This window comes from Drosophila persimilis, unplaced genomic scaffold (assembly GCF_003286085.1).
Source record: "Drosophila persimilis strain 14011-0111.01,24,50 unplaced genomic scaffold, DperRS2 tig00000804-arrow-arrow-pilon, whole genome shotgun sequence".
Taxonomy (NCBI): domain Eukaryota; kingdom Metazoa; phylum Arthropoda; class Insecta; order Diptera; family Drosophilidae; genus Drosophila; species Drosophila persimilis.
The window spans coordinates 726,233-750,782 of NW_020825356.1; the positions used below are offsets into that span (position 1 = coordinate 726,233).

The 24,550-nt window shown below is 44.2% G+C and overlaps 2 protein-coding genes and 1 long non-coding RNA gene across 3 annotated transcripts; 1 reads left to right on the forward strand and 2 right to left on the reverse strand.

Annotated features, from left to right (window-relative positions):
* The first annotated feature begins 111 nt into the window (after positions 1-111).
* Positions 112-5,633, forward strand: LOC6597559. The gene is made up of 3 exons (XM_002022772.2): positions 112-389; positions 3,881-4,791; positions 4,861-5,633. Exons 2-3 carry the CDS (start codon positions 3,888-3,890, stop codon positions 5,409-5,411), a joined length of 1,455 nt encoding a protein of 484 aa, XP_002022808.2. The 5' UTR covers positions 112-389; positions 3,881-3,887; the 3' UTR covers positions 5,412-5,633.
* A 2,808-nt stretch (positions 5,634-8,441) lies between these two features.
* On the reverse strand, positions 8,442-9,986 carry LOC113566628. Its single transcript, XR_003409172.1, has 3 exons — positions 9,868-9,986; positions 9,621-9,803; positions 8,442-9,261 (listed from the first exon to the last, which is right to left on the reverse strand). It is a non-coding gene; the product is annotated as an uncharacterized LOC113566628 (long non-coding RNA).
* Positions 9,987-11,244: 1,258 nt separating this feature from the next.
* LOC6597560 lies at positions 11,245-22,488 on the reverse strand. Its single transcript, XM_026993150.1, has 12 exons — positions 22,360-22,488; positions 21,671-22,189; positions 21,314-21,596; positions 18,965-19,284; positions 18,508-18,614; positions 17,891-18,284; positions 15,385-15,584; positions 15,230-15,304; positions 14,520-14,686; positions 13,214-13,305; positions 12,360-12,552; positions 11,245-12,290 (listed from the first exon to the last, which is right to left on the reverse strand). The coding sequence occupies exons 1-12, from the start codon at positions 22,486-22,488 to the stop codon at positions 11,599-11,601; spliced, it is 3,171 nt and encodes a 1,056-aa protein (XP_026848951.1). The 3' UTR covers positions 11,245-11,598.
* Positions 22,489-24,550: the final 2,062 nt, after the last annotated feature.

Here is a 24,550-nt window from a genome sequence, read left to right on the forward strand (position 1 = left end):
CTTTGGGCTCGATCAGCTGTGGGTCCCACTGGAGCTCGGCTCGGCCGCTGAAATCGCCAATAACTCGGCTCGATGCCTTCGACTCGTCGCAGTTGTGTTTCGCGTCTTCGAACGTTCAGTTCAGTCTTTAAAAGCTCCGAGCTTCCCACAAGCCAGAAAAGCTCCTAGCCCAGCATACAGCACGCGCCAAGTTACAAGAAAAATAAATAAATATTTCTGCTCTGCTGCCGCTCTGCGATTTGCCGTTAAAACGGAGTGTTAGTTGAAACGATTTTTTTTGTTCAAGTGCTTTATTGATTATTGATTGATTGTTCTGTGGCCGCTGAAGTTGAGTGCCCAATCCGCATCCCCAGCGAGTGGAGTGTCCCGCCAGGAGAGCACACTTGTAGGTATGACCAAAGAATCGTATGCAAGCACTGTACACATTGGGCCATCTGTTTCACCTGGGTTCGGATCGGTTCGGATCGGTTGTTTTTGTAGTTTTTGTTTGTCTGACAAATGAGAAATGCGGTCGCAGACAGCAGTTGTAGAACGCACGCTCGGCGGCACTTAACTTGGCCAAAGATGATGACTGAAGTCGCAGTTGAAGACCAGGAAAAGCACAGCCAATGCCTGACCATGCCAAGGCAATTGCACGTAAAAGTCGCCGTGAAATTGTGTCAACCAGTTTGGCTCTGGCTCTGGCTCTGACTCTGGCTCTGGCTGAGGTGTCTTTTCCCCCAACCTAACCATCTACGTCGTTTGTTATCCGCTTCTGTTTGTGCTTCTGGTCGTTCTTCTTCAGGCCCGCCATTAACTTATTTGAATTTGGCAAAACAAAAGAAACCAGACGAGACCGAAGCGTTTACATTCTTCGTTTTACTTTCTACCATCATCGCATCGCATTCTTCTCTGCTCTGCTCTGCTCTCCACACCTTTGGTGCCACTGGAAAGTGGAGCTGTCCGCGACTTTTCCGAGTAGATCTAGCCCTACACAATTGTAGTAAACGATCAAGCATCCTCTGGTAACCCAGTGATCGCTTTTTTTGTATCCAAAAGAATCCACGATGGCTTTTAAATGGGACTAATACCACTGCCACTCGCTTGAGAAGGTTAATTTTCTGGTCCATCGGGTCAGCCTTGACCGGAAATGCGGCCCACACTCGCACACACACACTCGCACTCACACTGGCCGTTGTGTGGTGACCGTTACCCGCGCTCCCCACTGACCTATTCGTGATCGAGGCCCACGCAGATGGCAAACAAAAAATTTCTCCGTTGGCTGCATTAAAGAACTTAACCTTAATTTTGGCATGGGTCTCGACATGGTCATCATTATTATGGTAACTTTGATTTCTTCCTCCTTACTTGTTGCCTACTGCTGGCTTGCTTGTGCTCTGTGGAAGCGGCCCAGCGATTTCACCCACACGTAGACATCACAAATCAATGTCGGAGGCGTCTGAAGAAAGTGGTAAGCACATAACATGCACAGAGCCAGATACACAGAGAAGACAAATCAAGCAGAAAACTAGCCTCACAGCAGCCGAAATGAAAAAGAGAAAAACAGAAAACCGAAAACCGAAAACCGAAAACTGAAGAAATTATGCAAATGCCAGTGCCGATGCCAGTGTTACGGGTATGCCACTGTGAATGTGGTGTCTATTGGGTTATATAAACCATGAAAGGATGTAAAAGTCTGACGAACTGCTTAGCATAATCGCAGCTCGAGCGCGTTTGGTAATCACGCCTTGGTCCACGCCTTGCGGATTGCCAGATGATGGAGCCTATGATGGGGAAAAGAAATTTTGTTGGAATTTTTGCAGCAGAGCCCCACACCAAGCGGTTGCGGGGAAGAGGAGGTCAACACTTTCGCTTCCGAAGCCGAATAATTAACAGTTCGATTTCGATTTCGATTTCAATGGGCCGTCATCATCCCCACTCTTAGCTGGATCGTATCATTCGCTCGGAATTGTGTTATGATAATTTCTGATAAACTCAGCAACAAAAACAGAAACAGAAATACAGAAAATATATCCAACAATGTCCAACTCACTTTCTATTTTCCTATGCGTTTAATAATTAATTAATGCTAATAACTTTTCACAACCGTTATAATTTATTGACAAAATTAGAAAATATGCGTCTGTCTTGCAAGCCAAAAAAAAAAAAAAAAACTCGATCCGCGAGATAGAGACGCATAGCGGGGGTACGAGTGAGAGCGAAAGAGCCAACTAGTTGGACACACGTGGAGCCATGCATATGTATATTCTCTCTTCTCTTTCCATTGTGCTTGTTTTTTTTTTTTTTTACCATTTTCGGTTTTTGTTCCAAATGTGGAATGCAAATGGAACGCCCGGTTACGTATTGGAATTTCTGCCTCACCTGTGGCACAGACCCAGGTGAAATTATTACGATGTGGGTGTGAGTGTTGCATCTTTCAATCTGCGTCAACAAGCAATTGATTTAACGGGAAATTAAATCACAAGTGGGGAAGAGTTTATTTGGATTATGTTGTAAAATAAACGGTCTGTGCAACCATCTGGCCAACCCAATATATTAAGTTTCCAAACAGTCAGACACATGTGACCGAACGATATACGAAATATAAACTTTCATAAATAGAAAAACTTCTGTGGAAGACATGGGCACAGTATATCCAATCAGAGGCAATCCTAACCGATTGGGAAGCACGGGCTACACGGTTACACTTATGGGACCCTTGCAGACCGCCATGTTAGGCCATGTTAGGCCATGTTAGGTCACACACACTTTCTATCCCTCCAGTTATCTCAGTATTCCCAAAACATGCGGAAGGTCATCAATGGAACGATGACCGACGCCTGGACTGAACGGAAGATAAGCACATGAGGCAGAAGCGGAGAAAGACAAAAATGAAAGTGGAACAAAGTGAAAGAGCTGGAAATTATGTAAGGCAAAGATATGTATGTGGGAATACATGAAGACAACACTTGAGGTTATCGGAATAGAATTAACGTGGTATGTGAATGATAGTTTTTGAAAAGTTTCGATACCAGTGGGGGATACCAGATTCAATCTATTCAACCGTTACACGCACAATCATGCATATTCACATTTAAATGGTTCGGGGCACCAGCACCAGCATCAGCTTCTTGGGCCTTCTGCATTTCTCTGGCCGAGCTCCAGTTAAAAGCCGCTAATTGATTCGGACAGCTCCTCTCCCCCCCACCCTCCCCGCTACGAAGCACTTGAGGGGTAAATGAGTCAATAGCAGAAATTTCACTTTGCCAGCGGTGACTCCCGGCCCAGGCCCCTCTCCACAAAAGAGAAAAAAAGCACAAGGCGAGCTTGAGCTTGGGTTTGAGTTTGTTTTTGTTTTTGTTTTTGGTTGGAGTTGCAACTTGGCTTCGAACTTGTTCGCCCAAAAGCAGAGGTCTGTGGTGGTGGGCGGGAGTGGGGATTGGCCCCGTAGTATTCTAATGAGGCCTAACCCCAATCGTCAATTAAATAACTATTGGGGCCTGTTCAACAAGATTTCACTCTCGTTTTTTGTTGTTGGTTTTGGAGCTATTTTTTTTTGGACACCATTGATTTCCATTGACGGAGCGAACCGCTAGAAGGCGCTCTTACTCGTAATTTGTTTACACTGCCTTTGTCCAAGTTTTGGAAACCGTAGCGTCGCATCGCGGAGGCGGAGGCGGACGGAGGGGATGCCTGAAAGAAGAAGATGCTGGGGAAACTGAAAAAGTGAAAGAAATTATGTCAATATTTATTTAAATACATTTCTTTTGCAAAAATACCTGGCGAGAAAGAGACAGCGGAGGAATGCGGAGAAATTTTATCGATCGATTTCGATGATTTTGCAGATCGTTATTAAAACTGGCAATCCCAATCGCTTATCATGTAATGTTTTACTTTGCAGTTTGACAATGGGAAGCTCCAGGAATATCATGCTGCTCCTGCTGGTGGCCAGCGCTGCCTTTGTCTCGTTGGCAGACGCCAAGACCGTCTTCAGGCGCACCGACAAGATCTCCGAGAACTTCAAGCAGCTGGACCTGCCGCCCGAGGAGATCGACCCAAACGTGGCGCCCCCAGAATCGGATCCACCCAAGGTGGATGACGTCGAAGACATGGCCGATGAAGTCGCCTCCGCCTCTACCTCGCTGATCGATGAGAGCGCCAACGAGATTTCCAGCGGCGATGTGGGAGCTTTGCCAGCTGAAGCTGCCAATGCGGTTGCGGATGTGATTCCCGCCGCCGCTGCCGCTCCTGCCCCTGCACCCGCTGCAGCTGCTGCTGCCGCCGCTGTGCCCGCCGCTGTGCCCGCCGCTGTGACCACAGTGGCACCCAAGGTGACCACGGTCAAGCCGGTCACGGAGGACAAGAACCCGATCAACAGGTACTGCAAGTGCACGGAGACCCACTGTGACTGCTGCCGCAAGATTGGCCTGCCCCTGCTGCCCAGCGGACAGGGCTGCGCCAAGATCGCCTACCTGGGCAACGACGAGATGAGCGTCTCGCTGAAGTACGGCGACATCACGCTCGCCTCGCGTCGCATCTCCAGCAAGAAGGCCCGCCCCATCTGCGTGGGCCTGCCCGGCGGCTACAACCAGTTCTGCGGCCGCGTCTACGGTCTTGGCCGCGCCAAGGACAACTTCAAGGCCTGCTTGGCATTTGAGCTGCGCGCGGACGATGAGGTGGAGGCCCAGCTACGCGTCTCCTGCTTCAAGTTCGGCAAGGACGGCCTCCGGGTGGCCGAGGCTGAGCCCCTGCCTGCCAAGCCCAGCGGCGACGATGACGACGATGATGATGACGACATCTTCGGCTTTGCCGGTAAGCCTTCCCCACCCCCAACGCCCGTGGCATGACTAATGGTAACCCTCTTACTGTACTCCCTTTCAGCTGGTGGCGACGACGACGAGGATGAGGAGGATGACTACGACGCCGACGCCGACACCGACACCGACACCGAGACGGATACAGACGATGACGACGATACCGATGACTACACCGAGGACGATGACGCTGAGGCGCCCGAGGAAGCCGACTACGGTGGCTTCAGCCTGGCCGGTCTACTCGACGAACTGGACGACGACGACGATGAGAAGCCCGTAAAGAAGCCAGCGGCTGCAGCTGCTGCCATCACACCGGCCGGGGATCAGACCCGTGAGGAGGCTCAGACAACCACCGACCTGGTCCAGAGCAAAGACGACGCGGGCGCTACCGCTGCTGTCCCATCTCCGGCTGCAGTGGCAGAGGATGCTGTGGAGGAAGCCGTCGGCGCAGTGACGCCGGCGCCAGCCGAGACTTCCGCCGACTCGACAACGCCCAAGGCAAAGAAGTCGAAGAAAGCGAAAAAGAACAAGAAGAAGAAGGCTGTGTCCGCCGGAGCCGGCGAGGAGTCCGGCTTCGCCTACGAGCTGCTCAACGGCATCCTCGACTTCTTCAATTGAGCGGCCGTCGTGAGGACCGTGTAAATACCTTGTACCCCCGGATCCGGATATGCAGATGGAACTGGGACTGGTACTAGAGCAGGAGCCAGAGTCGGAGTCCGGCTTCCTGGTGCTAGGGTTACGTAATACTATCTGTTAAGGGTCTCGTCAAATAATGCGCTTGCTTCACGAAATTTATTTATTATCTATTTATTCGATTGAGATTTTCGGGTGCGCGATTCAAGCAAGTGGTTTTTTTTCCGTAAATTTACGTTTAATTTATTTACATTTTTAAAGAATAAATATTGAAAATCACTTCCGATTTGAATTCCAGATGGTCTAGCCCTTTGCCTGTGTCAATGGCCTTAACTTGTTCTTTCGTCGATCCTTTGATCCTTTGCCACTAGAACTGCTCCCCTGTCTCTACATGCATTTTTAATGCATTTTTTGATATTTAGTAGGTATGCGAATAGGTCGTAAAGTATTTTTGACTTTCCTATCAACAATTTCAAAATAGCCCGTACGAAAGGTAAGCATAATCAAGTATGCTTTAATGTACTTACGGGGGGGTGTAACATATTCTGTGACCGTGAAAGGTTTGCATACCGATTATCATCACGACTCTGTTACAGTGAGCAATGCCATTAGGTCGTCGAACGAATAAGGCTAAATTTTAGAGACGAAAGAACAGACGAATGAATCGACTAAGATATCGAAAATGTGCGTGTGAGCACGTCGCGTAAATCCCAACGACAAGAGGCGCGAGATGAACGAGAAAAACGAAATCAACAAGGAAAACTGGTACGGAGACAAACGCAGACATCCGCTTCGTTTTTTCCGCTCGAATTCGAGTAGAGCCAAATATTGAATATTCCTATGATATTATTATAATATTTTCCGTGTCAGCTAGTTTATATATACTGATATTTTCCTGGCTCTGACTTTGTTTCTGTAGTTCTTTCTTCCTAGCCATGTTAGCCATGGCCCAAGTATATCTGGAATTCATTTAAGGAACCCATTTCGCCTATATGCGTATTAGCTGCTTAGCACTTTTGGCGGAGCGAGAGCTCGTTGACGGTTTGTTAGCTATTTATGTTTATGACAGATGTCCAATTCTGATGTATGGCAACCACAAGTAATTAGAATGTAATCGTCAAATCAAATGATGGGGATTTGATGTTGTCTCCCTGTCAGTAAAATTTAATTAAATTTACATTACAATTCCATTTAAACACAATAAACTGGGCATAAATTACACTGCGTGCAGTAGTAGCCTGTATTAAATATTCAATTAGTTCAATTAGTAAATATATGTCTGCTCAATAGGCCTAGTCACAGGAGAAACAGTACAATTAATGCACTTCTAAAGGTATATACATATGTAAGCTGGCCAGGTTACATCTCCAAGGCCAAGACTCGAAGCAAGCGACGGGAGGAAGTATCTGCGTGCACCCTTCATTCTCAAACTACCACTTGGTGGTTCCATTTATGTACATATGTAAATGGAGACAGCGGCCTAAAATACTTCTCAAACTGCAAGGATGGACTGTCCGCCGGACTAAGAACCATTTGTAAAGTTTTAAATGAATTTTAAACCATGCGTTACGTAACGTGGAATCGGCGGAGGATATCTCCCCCTCTTCATTATGTGGAAGACCTGCAATATGGAGTCAATTTAAATGACTCTCCCTCTTCCGCCCAATGAGAGAACACAGTTGGTTTAAGCAACTAAGCCTAAATTTTTGTATTTTTACTGCAACTTGATTAAATATGTATACTTGTGATTAATATATTGTCATCCAAACTGCTTGGATATAGACATGTCGATATACATTAATTTGAATTCCCATATACAATATATTGATTTGGCAATCGATACCTGCTGTGCTTCTGTGCTGTCTTGCGAGAGTAATTTTGCACTTTGCACGGAACAAAAATTTGAGTAGAATACATCCCCATACTTAGAATTTGCAATGCACTCTCAAAAATCTTTTTCATTACTTAAGAACCCAGCAAACCAACAAACGTGCCTTTTGCGAGAGTTTCGCAAAATGCTCGCAAACGAGCTCGCAAGCGGGAGTTTTACAATAGGAAAGTGCGCTGCGACTGCGCTGCCGGTCGCTGCCTTCGGTCCGGCTATGCGCCTTCGGCTCTGTGTTCACGTGTCGACAGATGACGTGCCGAATGCGAGCGTTTTGTCGGGTTAATTCTCGCATTTGACTCGTATGCGATATCATTTGTGAGCGTTTGGTTTGCTGGGAATGTATAAAGTTAAATAGGCTGGAAAGATAAACGTATAACCTTATTTATGATGTTTGATTTGTTTACAACAAGGCCAATACCTGAAGAGATAATTGTGTATCTAAGTTGAAGTTTCTAAAATTTTTGACATTTTTGTCTTATTCAAAAAATAAATTTTGTTAGAGGCTTTAATTCTCAACAACACAAGGTCTCTAAGTATATAGATGTGATCTACTCAACCAGACCTGTGGTTCTTGCCTTAAAACCAATTGGAAGTTTTCTTTTGAACGCAAAATTACCTTCCGTTGGTTTTTTTTTTCATTTAATATAATTTCTTATAATTTTTAGGAACACACACAAATGTTCTTGTTTTGTACATAGTTTTGGTATTTTTTCGTCTTTGGTATTGAAATCCTGTGATTTCGTAATACACACGTACGATATGACGTACGTCCAAAAACGTTTGTTACCTTCTGCAAAATCATATTCCATTCCATTTCATTTGACTTTGAACGGAATGAAAAATGTACGTATTCACAATCTAAAGGATCTGTAATAAAATACAGTTTGGAATACAGCTGTGGAATCGAAATCACCGAGCTGCCCGTCAAAAACCATTCTATTAAAATGCTATTCAGTTCTAATCAAAAATTTGTGTATAGTTTTGTTCAGCATACATTTTTTACAAATATTGTATAGTTTTTCACAAAAAGCACAAATTGTAACAAACATTGTACAGTAATAGTATATAGTATATAGTATATAGTAATACATCGAGAATTCGAGTATATTGATATATAAGTACACATATATATAAGGTCTAAATAGATCAAATGTAGGTAAATACAAACGTACACATCTCTCTCCCTTGTTTCCCAAAAGGGGCACAACATAATGAGGGATATGTGACGGGTCTTTCAGTGTCACTTAAATTTGAAACCCCTTAGATCAGTCATTAATTGGGACATGTCTTTAAGGGGGTCGTTGTCGGTACCAACCAGTTGTTAGTGTGTGTTTGTCAATGTTCAAGCCGATACCTTTTTACCCTTACCATGTACGGACGGCATATCTTACTTTTCCCGATTACCCGTCATACAGTCCATACATACAGGTCCTGCGAAATGGTTTGCTCCATCACTTGAGGACACTCAAAAATTATTGATTTCATTGGCGCTGCCGCTTTTTCCTCGTCTCCGTTTTCCCGTTTATTGTTGATGTTGTGACAAGTATTAGTTGGGAACTAGCCACCTCCATTGGCTCAGACATAGTCACGTTTCCAACTAGTGTACTTCCAGTCCTGTCTGGTCGGAGCTTCCCCAACACACGAGCGTTTCAAATGTTTGATGTAGTCTAGTATAAGCACACTCGTATGTTCTGCGTCTCTGTGTATTCATATTCAATTTGTTTAAGTTCTTTCTTGTGTACCCTGCATTCACTCTGTTGACTTTCCGTTCCGGGCGTTTTTCAGTCTCAACTGCAGCCCCAAAACAATACGGAGACTTTGCTCTTCTGCGTTGCTTCCGCTTTTTCCCTGTCATTTGCTGTTTTTGTTGCACTGTCCACACTTTTTTGGTTGGTCTTTATTTTTTTGGTTATTGTGTCGTCACTTTCCCCCATCTGGTTAAACAATCTGCAAATAATAAGCACAAGCAAAAAATCAAGTGAATTTAAGAACAATCAAAAAATTAGATCGAAGACTCAACTGCTTAAATGCTCTGATGATTATACGAGTCAGAAATTAAAATAATCTTTGAACTTTCTCTAAAAGGAGATTTAATGAAATCAAAATTCTAAGACACGGCCACTGTAAATATTTTGAGACTGTTGCCAGTTGATAGTTCTCTCCCCAGAGCCTAGTAACCTACCTTCCTCGGAGGTCTAACATTGGTCTATGGTTCTGTTGAGGTACAAGGTATGGTTGGTATGTCTCTGATGGCTTATGCGTCGATTGAGATGAGGAACTAAGATTGAAAGTTATTTATACTTGACCTCCTGTAAGTATTTTCTTTTGATCACAACACCGAATACATTTAAAGAGTAATGTAGGGTTGATAATTATTGGATATTTGATATGGCCAACGAGCTGTCAACTATATGCACTGTCCTGTCCGGAGCTATTGGAATCTCGTCATCTAAGTGGCCATCTATTCCAACGCCGTTTTAACATTGCTCCTGTCAAAATAGTGGTATACTTAGGACCCAGTACTTAAAGTGCCCAGACTCGCAGTTTACTCACCTGTTCCGAATTCACATTGCACTTGATAGCCTCGTCCAGCACACCATTTGCTCTATGTCCTGCGAATGTTGGAACGGACAGCTCTCTAGATGTCCTGCTCATTGATTTGCGTTCTTATTCTTATTCAAGTACATATGTATGTATAAAGATTATTAGTTAAGAAATTTCCCATTGATATTTGTAGACATTGATTACATTGATTTACAAACATTTTTCTTTTCGATTAAACTGTTTTTCTGAGTATTTGTTCAAATATGTATAAGTATATACTTTTCTTAGTTCCTATAAAAAAAAATTCATCGTTTTCATTTGGTTTAGCCCAACTCTATGTCCGTGCATTAGCTCTGTTCTGGGAATGGTGTTTTTGGGTATTATTTGTGGGGTTTACCGACTTAAAAAACCCGCTGCTGTTCTTTTTTTTCGAACATCTGACTCTGCTTTCCTTGTTTTGGTTCCGATGTATTTATGCACTATAGTTAGAGATTAGTTTAATTCTTTAATTTGAATATGATATTTTATAATTCCCTTCAAAAAAATCTTTCTGCTGTCTTTTCTGCATTTTCTTGGCATACATATGTATATGGTTTGGCCTCTTTTCTCAAACATGCTTTTGCTATGCCTTGAACAATGACAATTTTTTTATAATTTTTTAATTCTTTTTCTCTTGATAAAAATGTGTGTTCTTTTGCCTGCTGTTTTATATGTTTTGTGTGTTTCTTCGGGTTCTTGAAAAATATTTCTCTCCTATTTTCTTACCATCTGATGGCTTTCCCGTTATTTAATGTTTTGTAAGATTTTGTGTATTTTCTTTGTATGTGTAGCATGTCGTGGGTCTACTTTTGTTTTAATTATATTATTTATTTTTTGGGCATTAAAAAAAAAAATTCCCTCTGCTGCGCCTCTGCACAGCCCTTGTACTTCACTGCATAAAATTCATGACTTACTGCTCCTTCAGTGTTTTCAATCTTCTTGTGCTATTATATTGTATTATCGTGCTGCAATGTTTTTTGGTAGCTGTTTCATTTTAAGTTTTAAAGTCCTTGGATGTGCTCTATGTCTGATCCTGTGGTTTGTTACGCTTCTGATGTGTGCTGTTCTTTTTTCGGGATGCTCCAACCATCACAAAAAAAAAGCCCCGATCAACTGCAGTTTTCATCGTTGCTGCTTAGTCATGTCCGGTATTAGCTGGTCGTGCCAGTCATTTGTGCCATTTTCGGGTTTCCTCTCACGTTTTTAAGTTGTCAGGGTCGTTTCTTATTATAACAATAATATAATCATAATAATACAATAATCATAGTAATATGTATAATATTATAGTAATATAGTATACACATATAATAAAAATAAATAATATGTATAATAATAAATATTGTCCGCGTTGTATTTGCATTAGGTACATATGTACTATTGTTTGCCAATTGGAGTGTTTTTGGGTAAACGGAAGGACATCATATTTTTGTTTGCTGCTTGTCCAATAGGGGATACATTTTAGGCATCCAAAGTGGTGTGCCATCGGACCATGTTCTGAGAGTTTTTGGAAACAACCGAAAAGGCAAATATTGTACGTAATTGATGATTTTTTGTTTGGTTTATTTCCTTTCCTTTGCCATAGTTGCGTTTCCTGCACTGTTGCCTTTTGTGTAAAATCAGTCTATTCGTTACCTTAAGACTCCTTTCCGTGCAAAACCCACACCAAGCCCCACTACTTTCTATATATTTCTATCAATCCATTTAAATCGCAAAGAGATCGGTGCAGCTGGAAGAGGTGCGACGACTCAGCCAGTGGGATGCCTTGAAGCGCAGCAGCGACGAAACAAACGACTTGGTGCGTGCCGTCATCTTCTTGACCCTGCCGTTGCAATTGAAGAGGAACAGCTGCTTTCTGCACTCCGGACGAGCCCACCCGCGACGACCTAGATGCGAGTCGTCCATGGCCCGGCGCTGCAGTCTCGCGACCTTATTGTCCAAGGTCGCGGTGCCGATGGAGCATCGCTTGCCAACAGGGCTGATCGGTCTCACCGATTCGTTGCGGATGTTGGCCGCCAGGAGTTCAAACCGGGTCATGAAGCGATGTCGCCGCTGGGCCTCGGTTTCCTCGGAGTCCTCCAGATCACTCTCTCCCACATTCAGAATGTCTCGCAGACTGATGTGCGGACGATTGGGGTCGTCCTCGGCATCCGGAGCCAGCCCGTGGTCACTGTGGCACATGCTCAGTTGGCGCTCCAGGTGCATGCGTCTGTGGTTTTGGATGCTGCTCTGCATATTCACGCGCTCCAGGTCAGCCGGACTGAGCATGCTCAGGCGCTGGGGATTCAGTTTGACCTGAGCCACCACACCCACCAACAGCTCATTGACATTGTGGCACAGCCCCGCCGACGTCTCGATGAACTTGCAGGGAATCTCCGTGGCCACTTTGTGGCCCACTGAAATGGGGGCAAGAATAGAAAAGGGACGGAGAAGGGGGCGTGCCTTCGGATAGAGCGAAAACTCACTCTCTTGGGGCACAGCGCGATGGCGTTCCAGGTCCGCCTTGTTCCCCACCAATATGGCGCCGCGGCTGAGCAGCATGTCGTTTTCCCGCAAATAATGCAACACGCGTTCCGCATTCCGGAACGAGTAGACGTCCAGCACAGAGTAGACGACCACAAACAGGTCGATGTCGTATGTAGCGCAAAAAGCCTCCGTCTAAAGGAGAGCGAGGGCAGCAAAGACAGGCAGAGACGAGAGAGAGAGAGAGAGAGAGAGAGAGAACAGGTGAGCGATGTGGCACAGAAAAGTTACGAATGCATTTTGAATGAATCTAATGCATTCTAATGCATTTTTTGGTGCACCATAATGGGAGAGGGAGAGGGAGGGTGGCACTTGGACCGCCAGTTTTAACTAGGTTAAAGGTTCGATTGAATAATAAAAACCTTAAGATTTAAACTAAACCCTAGAAGCCTCTTTCGAATTTCGATTCCTGTATAAATCATCTTATTTTTTCGTACTTTCCCTATTTATATGTTCATCATTGTACTTGAGCGCTTAAGCAACTATTTGTGTGATCGTAATTGTGTGGCTATTCGGACTGTCGCAACTTGCAAACAGTTTCCAGTCATCTACAAGTCATTTACCAAAGTGTATCGCTACAAGAAGAACGAGTCTTAATGAAATTATTGATAAATGTATCACAGAGGGTTGCGAAGGAGCAGCTGAAAGGAACCTGGTAAAAGCTTCAACTGTGTCTGCCACACACCCAGACTGGCCACAGACAGAGGCACAGACAGAGGCAGAGGCAGAGGCAGACGGGGACAGACATGAAGGACACTGGAAAAACATAATTCAGGATTGCCCCGAATATACTTACCGACATTTCGCAGGCGGGATGATCCACAACTTCAATGTCCGATTCAACGTCATCCACCAGTACAGACACCGTCTTCTGCCCATATTCCATCTCTGCGGGATATCGAAAAACGAGAACAGACAACCATATTCAATTTCTAGCTAGCTGCATTGGTATGCAGGTACAGGCACAAGCACAGGCACAGGCATGACCCAGTTTCCAAGCAAAAGAGGGTCCCCCCGCTTTAGCCTGCCAATGCCAATACACATCTCATCTACTTCTGAGGAATTTCATTGAGCTGAGGACTGGCAATCCAGCAAACAAGGCTAATAAATCCTTTGTACTTGTACAAATTGTGTGCAAGTTCTGAAAAGCTGAAGCACGGAGCCGTAGATAAACACGGGTCTAGGGAACTTCATATTCACTTCATCGGCCTTTGTCACCGATAACAATGAATGACAAATAAATTTCTGAGAAGCTTAATAGTAGGAACAAATAACTGTAAAAATATGCCAGAGAGAACATAAGAAGGATTGATTATATTTGCAATTTAAAAATTAAAGATCTACTACGAAACGGAAGAGCTTGCTTTGCTAATTAACATATATACATACATGTGAAATTATATTATTGTGTCTTTGTGTCGGACGGGAAAACCATCAGAATTCTATCCAGACTCTGGAGAGCCCGTTTTGAGCCCAGGTCCTGGTCAATAGCCTTTGTTCAAAGGCTTCGCAAAAAACAACAAACAATCAAAACCAATAAAATAGAATGAGACACAGACGAGCAGAGAGATACGAATACCGAATACATGGTGGTGCACGCGAGACACACATCAGCCATCCGGAGAGCAGACGGAGCGCAATTGAAGCGCAGCACGACAGCAAGGGCCGAGAGCAAGGCACTAATGGACTGGAGGCGGATTTGTGGCGTGCTTTTGATGTTCACTCCCGTTTCCATAGTGACTCGCGGCCTGTCCGCAGATTGGTATCATGCACAGTGTTGCACGTATTCGAAATCCATGCGACTCTGCTCTGTATTTTGATGCCTGTGATGTAAATGAAATTTTGGCAAACTTTCCCAAAGGGCAAGACTCTAATGTAGTTCAATAGAGTCAGACATTTAATTACATTTGAAATCCAAATGATATTTGATTTCCCACTCTAATTAAAGGCAACCCGAGCTACCGATATCGGATGAATTATATGAATTCCTAACACTCGAGCAGACGGAGATATCATAATATCCTTCCTGACCACGCGGAACTGAACACCACGGATCCTATTAAACAAATAGTTTGTGAGCTTCAGAGTAGTATTCCACTTACCAAGACTTAGGTCGTAGCCGCAAATATGGTCCGAGGTCGTAAACTGGAACGATAGGGCTGACTTCCCAACCGCAGGACTACCAAGCATAGCAATCTTGAAGGTGGGCGGCTCTCCGGACAGAGTCTGCTGTGATAGGGCCCTTTCGATGATATTCCCCGATGCGTTTCTTTATAGTTTCGGGCGGGAAGAAAAAAGATGGGACAGTATTACCAAGTAACATAAGTAATAATAAGTAGAGCGCGTAAAAAGAGGAAAAAATAAATAAATATGTAAAAAATGGGAAAACATGATAAACAACTGGAAACAGCGGTGAACGCCGAGTTCCTTTCACAATATTCTCGGCATTGTTGACGTTCATCCCGGTGCAGATGGCCACCTTCTGCTCTTTATTTTTGTCCCCCGGTGATGGGGACCTCTGTACAAAAGAAATTGTGCTGTGTGTGAAAATTGTATGAAATTATTCGGCGAGCGTGCCCGCGGGGTGCCGCAGCTTCAGATGGAAATGTGGCGCCATTTCTGTGGTGTATGTGTGTGGGTTTATTGTCGTGTATAAACAAATTATTGCGTTCTGCCGTCTTTCCGCGCACTTTTAGCTATGCACTGCTTGCCACATACTGCTTGCAATGAAGTACATATGCTTGGAGTATTTGCTGCTTGATTTGCATGCTTTGGTTGTGTATTACCATGCACTACTTGCCGAAGTACTCACCTATTGTGGTATCGAATGCCGCTGTAAGAGGTACCCCCCGATGTCACTGAGTTGTTCGAGCGAGACCTGCGGCGTCTGGGAAAACAAAAAGGATGACAAGGATGGTAGACACAGACAACGTCAGACTACATCTTTGCAGAACACTCGAAACTTACCGCAGGGAGTCCCCTAAATTGCATACCCCATTCGAGGTAATGCTAAAACTGCGTAGGCGGTAGTACTCCATGCCCTGATCTTCTGCATGTTTCACCGCCTGACGCACCTCCGCGTGTTGTGGCTGGGAAAAGGCAGAGGACGACAGTGATGCAGATGGAAGAGATGGAAGAGAGGACGAGAGAGGCAAGAGAGGAAGTGACTAACACCATTAAATAGTTGATAGAGAGCTCACACCCTCTTAACCCAGGAAAATCATCATTTGTTTGATTTACTTTTGATTTCAATTTAAGAAGTTGCCAATTATACAAAGGATGTCCATCTGTGGTTAAAAGAGGTTAAATTAAGCGACCTTACGCTGGCTTTTAGCACCGCAATCAAGGATCTGCAAAAAAAAAGAGCTGGATCATGAGTTTTTATCGTAATGAAGCATGACGGAATCTATTGCCGGATGAGTCCTAGTTCATTAATTGTAGATTTACAGAAGGGCCAGCGCAACACTAATAGGCTAAGCTAAACTTATCCTTAACGAGCACACAATGTGCAAAAACATTATTTTGTTCATATTTTGCTCTGCTTTGGCTCCAGAGGACGCCTCCAGGGGATGCCAGCCAGCATTCAGATAGCATCCAGGCTGAAGGTGGAGTCTAGGGGATCGGGGCTCGGGACACGGGACTCGGGACTCGGGAAACAAGAGCCATTGAAGGCAAGTAGTAACACTCATCAACTCATCAGTGGATTATGCTTAATAGTAAGAGGAAGCCAGCAAAAATATATACGTTCACATAGATAGATGCTCGTAGAGGGCAGCAGAAGTGGTCTTGGCGGCAAGGGATTACACATGTATCCAGGGATATTTGTATATAAATATGTGTGGAAGTAAGAGTGCGGCAAGAGTGTTAGGCGGCAAGTTTTCAACATTCAGCATGAATGGACATTTGATACATTGTTCTACTTCTACTGCTCCTGCTCCTTATCCTGGGCCAGCTCTACTATCCATTGCCTGCTCGAGCTCCCACTCATTCGAGGGACGGGTGCAAGGATAGTTACTGCTAGTGCCAGCTTATCGGGAGGCCACCCCGTGGATCCCCATGTGGCAGGTTCACTCTACTTTCTAGTATATTTTTTGGGCACATTGAAAAATCAACGCAATAAAAAGGAGGAAGTCAAGAGCCACCTCACCGGCTATTTCTCTGTCTTTATGGCCGTGTGTCATTAACTTGCCTCATGGCTACCTGTCCTTATCGGGGGCCTGCACTTTCATAGGCGCTGCAGCTAATGTAATTAGTTTGGTGAAATTGCTCGAGTGCAAATTGTGCAACGTGAGCCTTGCTTTCCACCCTGCCACATGGGAAGCCGGCTGAAAGTGGAGCAGGCGGGAGCATTAACCCGTGCCCTGTCACTTTCTCGCTCGCACTATTTCACTGTGTCTCGTTGGAGGCAAAGTTTTTCATCATTTCTAGGCGCAAACTTTTTTGATTCGACAGCAAGAGTCTCGAAATTGATTTCATTGCGGCGCATCATCGGATCTAACTGAAGTGCAGTCTGCTTGTGGTTTGCAGCTTTCAACTTGCAACGTTCAACTGGCAATTAAAGCGGAGTATGGCGAAACCTTCAAACGGAATCAATGGCAGGCACGTCCCAGGGACCCTGGACGCCAAAGCGAATGGAAAGCGTTAAATGGAGAATAATGTCAAGCGTGGAGCGGACGACGGAAAAGGAAAACTGTCGAAGGCAGTCGCAGATCCTTTTCACACTTTTACGCCTCCTTTGCACGCCTTTGCATGGGCAAACAAGCAAAGCCCTGCCCTGAAGGCGACACAAAAAACTTTGCCTGGCGTGAAAACCTGGAATTCTCGTCGAATCTGGCACGGAACACGTTCCACGCCCAAAAGACTCGGCGCATACACGACTCTATATGTATGTATTTTATGGTGTGCATGGAAATGGCATGAGCAGAGCTCGGGACGTGACAACGGATTAAAGACATCCAAGTGTTTGCCAATAAGTAATCTGGAGCTGCAGATACGCCGAAGTGTCGTGGCGCTCGTCCTCTGCTTGCAGAATAACCCTATGCTTTATTAGGCATAATAGTTGTCAAGACTCATGCATGTGTGTATTTGAGATAAGTAAGCAGTAGATATTGCTTTATTTAATTGCTTTCGTTGCTATGGTACACATACTTGCATGGGGAATTGCACTGCTTTATATATTTCCACTGGGAACGAGCTTTTAATAACAGCCTGTTACTTAACATACAAAACTGCTTGATAGATTTATACGCCACGATCGACTCGGTGGTCCTCACTTGCTGATTAATAATTCTCACTACTTGATTCTGGATTTCACTGCTTCACTATTGTTGCCAATAATATCACTCATTGAACTTGATGCTCTGCTTGATTGTGAACGGATACTCGCATCTCAACTGTCAGCGCTCGAATCGAATAATTTTGTGTGATTAGTAATTGATTGGTTTTCGAAGATAATTGGTGAAATCCTTACCTACATACTCACCCTGGGGCACTCGGCCGGCATACTGGATGTTCTCCTTCGCTGCCTGGGCGCCACGCGGTTGCTGAGTACCGGCACCAACAAGGTGCCAGAGCTGTTATGCCGTTGTCCCCGCGCTGGGGATGCCGCTGCCTCGCCGATGGGAGGCTCCCGCTCGATATGCACTTGGCGTGCGCGTTTCGGTGTGCTGCACCCTGCCTCTACGGGTACCGAACCACTGGCTCCCAGTCCGCTGGACATTTCATTTACGGTGACCACGCCAGCGATGGCTCTCGCTTCGTTATATGAGGGTGGTGGGTGGTCGACCACGGTGCCGTACTGCGGGGAAACCGCCCCGCACATGGCTTGCTGTATGGTCAAAACCCTGGATACTTCCGCATGCTCTCTGCTTTTCAAAGAAAAACAAATTGTTACACAAGTCTAAAGATTCAAATCGAATAGGAATATTCAAAATATGGAAGCAATTTTAGTATTCTTAAGGAAGTATGAAAAATGGACAAATGGAATAGTCTTAGTTAAATAATTGTTTTTTCTTCGCCATTTGCGAACGATGTGAGTACAATACCAAGCTAGAAATAACCTTAAACATAGGATTGACATCTGAAACCAACCTGTGCTCGACGCTATGCAAGCTGCGTGGATGGACCTCTTGTGGCATATAGTGCCGGACCGAGTGCTGCATGTTTGGTTCCGCCGTGGAGCCACGACGAAGGTCTTGCTGTAGACATTGGGAAGATGACAAACAGAAGAAAGTATGAAAATTTGTCTAGATCTGAAAGGTTTTGCAGGTAAATAATGTTTGATGAGAATGTTGTTATGCTATCGAAAATGTTCAGCTATCAACTCGTTATAATTGTACAATACTATCTAGCGAATGCAAGTTCTGGATTAACTGCTATGAAGGATGTCAATTATGGAATTAAGTTATGGAAAAATGAGTTCAATCATTGATCAGTCGGTCATAAAGTATTATGAATGCTCATGAGTATCGGTTATCGAATGTGTTACCATTAAGTTATCGCCCGCACACTTCGTCTTCCCACGTATCGACTGGCGGATACCACTTACCCGACTGCCGCCTGCATGCTGGGCAGCAAAAATATATTCTTCGTATCGCGGTGGCGGAGCTTCAATATTTCTTAGATGCTGCCAATCCTGTACGGCCCCCACGGATTCGATGTTCCTCGGGTCCGCATGTCGACTCTGGGTGTGCACCATGGGGACTGCGGAGCTTCGTATTAGATTCCGATCGTTCTCCTGCTGGACCCACGCCTGTACGATGGGCCGGTTTCGAAAGCCGCCGCTGTGTCTGCTGTTGACCGGCGGTATGGGCAGCATCCGCTGGTGACCCACCCCGGCACGCTCCATCTCATACAATGGGCGATTCTCTACGAGGGAATACACTTTAGTTCACGAAAGATCGGGTTCATGTTTAAAGAGCTAGTGACTATGGACATACGGCCGTTGCTGTAACACTGTTCTGGGCGGGACGCAGGCGTAGGTACGTCATATCTGTCTGTCGCTTTTGTACACTCGGCATCTGCGCAGACACACATAGATATCCATGAGAAGGCTGGCGGACAGAGACAAACCTCAACTGAGTGGGCATACCACCTAATGTAGTCTTTACCCGAGGGACCCGTACAGAGACGAACGCGTCTTAGTTTCGGATGGTGAACATTGGCAGGTGCATCCACCCATGCCATCCAGCAAACTCAGTGTCTCTCTGTGTGCGTCTCTCGCAAAATATGTTCCCCAACTCAAAGTCAAATAATGAATTAAAAAGAGGGGCGGAAGCATTCGATACCCTTGCAGAGTCCCACACCAGCTATGTTTATGGTGAATTCATCAAATTCTACAACAAGATAGCTTTAAAACGTAGGGTCTACTGCTTAAAGCAGACTGAAGGAGTAAATACTCATGGTCGAACTCAAATAGGTAAACTCGGCAAGGGTATCTTAAGGGATTCTTACGGGCTTGTCAGTGTGCATGTGTTTTCTTAATTTTGCGTTTAGATGTTCACAGGGAAGCCAAAGTATTAATTGCTGATATTCACATATGCTTAGTGCTGATACTCAATATAAAAGAGCGTGACATGAGATTTACGATGAAACTGTGGGAGAATGACCTTACTTAATCGATTTGTCTAAAGCTTTACTCCTGCAACAAAAACATGCCAAAAATAACCGACTAACAACAGTCGCAATGTCTAAAACTTGTCTCCAAAATATTTACAATAAAATTCAAGGGCTCTAAAATTCTCTAACAATACCAGGTGCTACAAAATTTTACTAAGAAATTGTAAGTCCTTCGGGTCCTGGAGTGAACTGCGATAAATGGATTTACATATCGTTCTAATTCAGTTGATTTATGATTATGATTCATTCAGACTCTGGACAGCTAGTTATTTGTACTAATCGATCGGCCAGACAACCGATAGTTTTGCATAAATTCGAAAAACTTAAAATTTGGTACAGTTAATTGCATCTACATATAAGAAATTAGATACATTTCAGACCGATCCGACCACGCCCACCCCTACAGACCATATAAGGGACCTAAAAGGTGACTATAGTATGTTGAAAAATGAAATGTTTGTTGATCCAAGGGTTGTCAATATACCCGGTACATACATATGTATTAGATATGTGGTGAAAGTTGATGTGTGTAACACCTAGAAGGAAGTGTTTCCCCAAAAAGTATATATATGTATGTATACATATATAGTCGATATAGCTCTGTCTGTCCGTCTTGTTTGACGCCTAGCTATCAGAGACTATAGCAGATGGAGAAACCAAATTTTGTCTGAGGAACCTGTGATATCGCACCGAATCAGGTTTCTTTCGAAATTTTGCCACGCTCCCTTCCGCCCCCGCAAAAGACGAAGGAAACAAAAAAATCGTCCATTTTGCGAAAAACGGTACAAAAAGAACTAAAATATATTGTATAAAATACATAAATCACAATCTCACACATGCATATACTGACTGAGTGCCGGCTTACAACGTAGAGCCGTGGCCCTTGCCGCGTGGCCCGGGTCCTAAAAAGAAGATGTGCCCTAGTCAAGCCCCGTATTCAATGGCACCGAAGTGGAACCCCTTCGCTTGCTGGTGTTCATGCAAAAAATACAGCAAAGTGTCAGAATCCTGGTTATGGAGGAAACATTAGGGTCAAGGAAATAATGTCAATGATTGAGTGACCATTTGTCGACTTTGGAGAATTTGATAGGAGAATGAGTTACAGATGTGTGTGCGCTTTTTTTTTTTAAATAAATTGAATGTGAACACTTTTCAGCACTTGCAGATGTATAGTTTTACTCTAGCCACACTGGAAAAGCCCCTGTTCGTTGAACAAAACTTAAAACAAAATAAATGCCAAGCTTACAAGGCTTTATCCCCTATGTGTTCAAGCATTTACCGACATCAAAGATCCGATCCGTACAGCTTCTACGTTCCTCGTCATCCAGCTCCATTCGCCCGAACGCATCGATAGCTACTGCTACACTGCTGGCCCCATTAACCGGCAGCTGGCGACGGATGGATCCTGACCGGGGCGGTATTTGCATTTGTGGCCCGTATGCATGGTGATAGCCGCTTGAGGATCCAGCGGTGGCCACTGATGGTGGTGTGTAGCCACTTGTGGAACCAGCGCTGACCTCTAGCTGTAAATTATGATGTGAATGGAATGAAGATTGAGGCGACTAGGATAGGCAGATGTGGTTGGAAGGAGAAGGGATCCTTTAGAAGAATAAAAACTATAAACCTTGCAATTTACCTCAAGCGGGGTACGTGGCTGCTCTTGAGCCAGTCTTGGCCTGAGATGGTCGGCGCTTGCTGGCGGTACATTTCCGCCGCCACCGCCCATGCCCCCGCCGCCGACCGGACCCGGCGTCAGTTGCATATTCGTACCACTGGAGCTGGAACTTACATTTGGGCCCAAAAGCATGGGCCCGAGGCCGGTATGGCTGAGGCCTGGGCTGTTATGGTGTTGAGCGTTGCGGTCATGGGTCGAGCGCAGCGTGTGAATGCGTCCGGGGGGCAAGCAGGGGTAGTGGACCGACGGCTCGTTAACGTCGCTTGTTTCGCGATAGAATTCTCCACCGCTACTAATGCTGGCGCGGCGTCCGCGTTGAGCATTTTGAAGCTGCTGCAGATGCTGCCGATGCTGGAAGCTGCGCTCGGTGCTGTCGTCACGATCAGAGCGGCCGCTGGCGCTGTTGCTTCGTAAGCTGCCACCGCAGCGTCCGCGCTGCGGGTTCATCTTTCTGGGCTTGGGTCGCGGTATGGGTATTACCTGCAATGGACACGAGAGAGAGAGAGGCGAAATAGCAGGCCGGACGATCGGCAGGTGAGTAACTGATTCGCGTTAATCGTGCACTGAGTGGTCGAGGGAGGGGCAGGGACCGCTGGGGCACCGGTCGGGGTCAGTGGCGTCTGTGTGGACGTGGACGGGGGGGCGGCTACCTTATCCTCCAGCATGTGGGCAAAGAGCTCTGCATGGTCCTCGTCTTCGTTCATCATGTCGAAGAAATTCTTGAACGTTTCCGGAAACGAGGCCGGAAATTGGACCCGCGCATCCAGCTGGGTATCCATGGTGATCCCGCGTTTTTCCGCTTTTCCGTTTCCGTTTTCTTTTTCGTTTTCGTTTTCTTGCTCTTTGTTTCTTGTTCACTTCTCTTCTGCTTTCTTCTCGACTTCGTTTGGTTCCTATTATTATTACTTTTGTTTGCGAGAAATATGTTTTAAGGGAGGTGCGTGGCCCCACGACGACTGTCTGCCACAGACACAGACCCACAGAGCCAAGACACATATTCGGGGGACATGCAAGAAGAGAACACGCATCAAAGTCATTAGACGGGATAGCGAAGAGCGTGATGGAGGCAGGATAGCAGGCGGTGTGTGTGTGTGTGTGAGTGTGCGTGATCGCGTGTGTGTGTTTGTGTGCTTGCATCTATAGATGTACATATGTATGGTTTGGTATACGTTAGCTATTATTACGAGTATCTACAAATTCGTTGGACTATTAAAATCAAGCCTTCCGCCTGAACGTCAAGCAGTGCAAGCAGTGTCCGACATACAATATCTATATACAATCTAATGCTAGTGGAAAAAAAGCTGTCGGACTCTGTTCAGAATTAATTCGCTAAATAACTTAAGTAATTATTATGCTTAGAGATGCTCTCACTCCCTTTTAGCTGTTGAGGTTTGGCCAAACGGCTGCACCTTAACCGATTATCCATCGATTTGTATGCCTTATTAATGTACCTATACCAACAAAAATTGTTTTCTACTTTTCCGAGTTTTCAAAGGGAACATTTTGAAAAATTATACCGCAAAAAATTAAAAGTTTTGAATTTTGAAGCTTAATATTAACCAGATGATAAGATTAACCTACAAAGTGTTCGGGTAGCATTTAAAGCTATATTCATCAGCTTTTCAGCATTTCAGAATTATAACCAGATGTAAGATACTTAATTTATGTGAAAACTGCAATACCTCTGATAAAAACAGGAACAAAATACTAGATTACAAAAATTTCTTAAACAAAATTAAACCATAAAAAGCAAGAAACATGTTTATAAAATTTGTTTAGGCCCCAAATCTATCAGAAACGAGGGGGAACGTTGTGAGTTGCTGCAAAAACCGCAACTCTACATTTATACCCGATACTTAGTCAGCATGACTCTCCCCCACCAGATGGCGCTAACAGTGCACGACACGAAAAAGAGTGCGTGCGAGAGAGACAGAAAATTATTATTACAATAATTTTTGATTTTTATTGTATAATTATTATTTTTTAATTTATTAATTATTATTATAATTATTCTTGATTTGTATTGTATAAATATTATTCTTGATATTTAATGAATAATTATTATTATAAAAATTATTCTTGAATTTCATTGAATAATTATTATTATTATTATAATTATTATTTTTGATTTTTAATGAATAATGATTATTTTTGATTTTTAATGAGTAATTATTGATTTGGATTCTAATTGTTTAATTCTTATTTTTGATTTGTATTATTTTTGCTTAAAATAAAACTCAAAAAATTAAAAAAAAGAGGGGAAACGAAGTTTTTTTAAATATACGTTTAATAGTGAGATCTAACAGGAGTGTGGATACCAAATTTGTTTACTCTAGCCTTAATAGTCTCTGTGATTTGTGGATGCCCCAGATTTTCGTCCTTTGCGGGGGCGGAAGGGGGTGTGTCGAAATTTTGAAACTAACTTGTCAAGGTCCGATATCACAGGAGTGTGGATGTGTAACACCCAGAAGGAAGCGTTTCCGAGCCAATAAGTATATATATTCTTGATCAGCATCAATAGCCGAGTCGATATAAACATGTCTGTCTGTCCGTCTGTCCGTTCGTCTTGTTTGACGCCTAGTTCTCATAGACTATACAACCTAGAGTCACTACATTTTGTATACAGACTCCTGTGATATCATACTGTCCAAAGTATTTTTCAAAATTTTCACCAAGTTCTCTCTCTCTCACACACACAAACTCTGCCTCATTTTGGTGTAGACAGATATGTATATACAAAAATGTAAAAGAAAAAACAAAAAAAAATATAATTTATATATATAAAAGTCTCCCAAGCGGTTCGACCGATTTTTAGGACATTTTTTGTTCATCCCCTTTGCA

Bases quoted from the DNA above. Each gene is read 5' to 3' on its own strand.
- LOC6597560 (XM_026993150.1), bottom strand. From the start codon at position 22,488: ATGGATACCCAGCTGGATGCGCGGGTCCAATTTCCGGCCTCGTTTCCG. The intron at 15,585-17,890 runs TAGGTAAGGATT...TAATGGTGTTAG, and splicing joins AGTGCCCCAGGGTGAGTATG to TCACTTCCTCTCTTGCCTCT. The intron at 15,305-15,384 runs GTAAGTTTCGAG...TTGTTTTCCCAG, and splicing joins AATTTAGGGGACTCCCTGCG to ACGCCGCAGGTCTCGCTCGA.
- LOC6597559 (XM_002022772.2), top strand. From the start codon at position 3,888: ATGGGAAGCTCCAGGAATATCATGCTGCTCCTGCTGGTGGCCAGCGCT. The intron at 4,792-4,860 runs GTAAGCCTTCCC...ACTCCCTTTCAG, and splicing joins CGACATCTTCGGCTTTGCCG to CTGGTGGCGACGACGACGAG.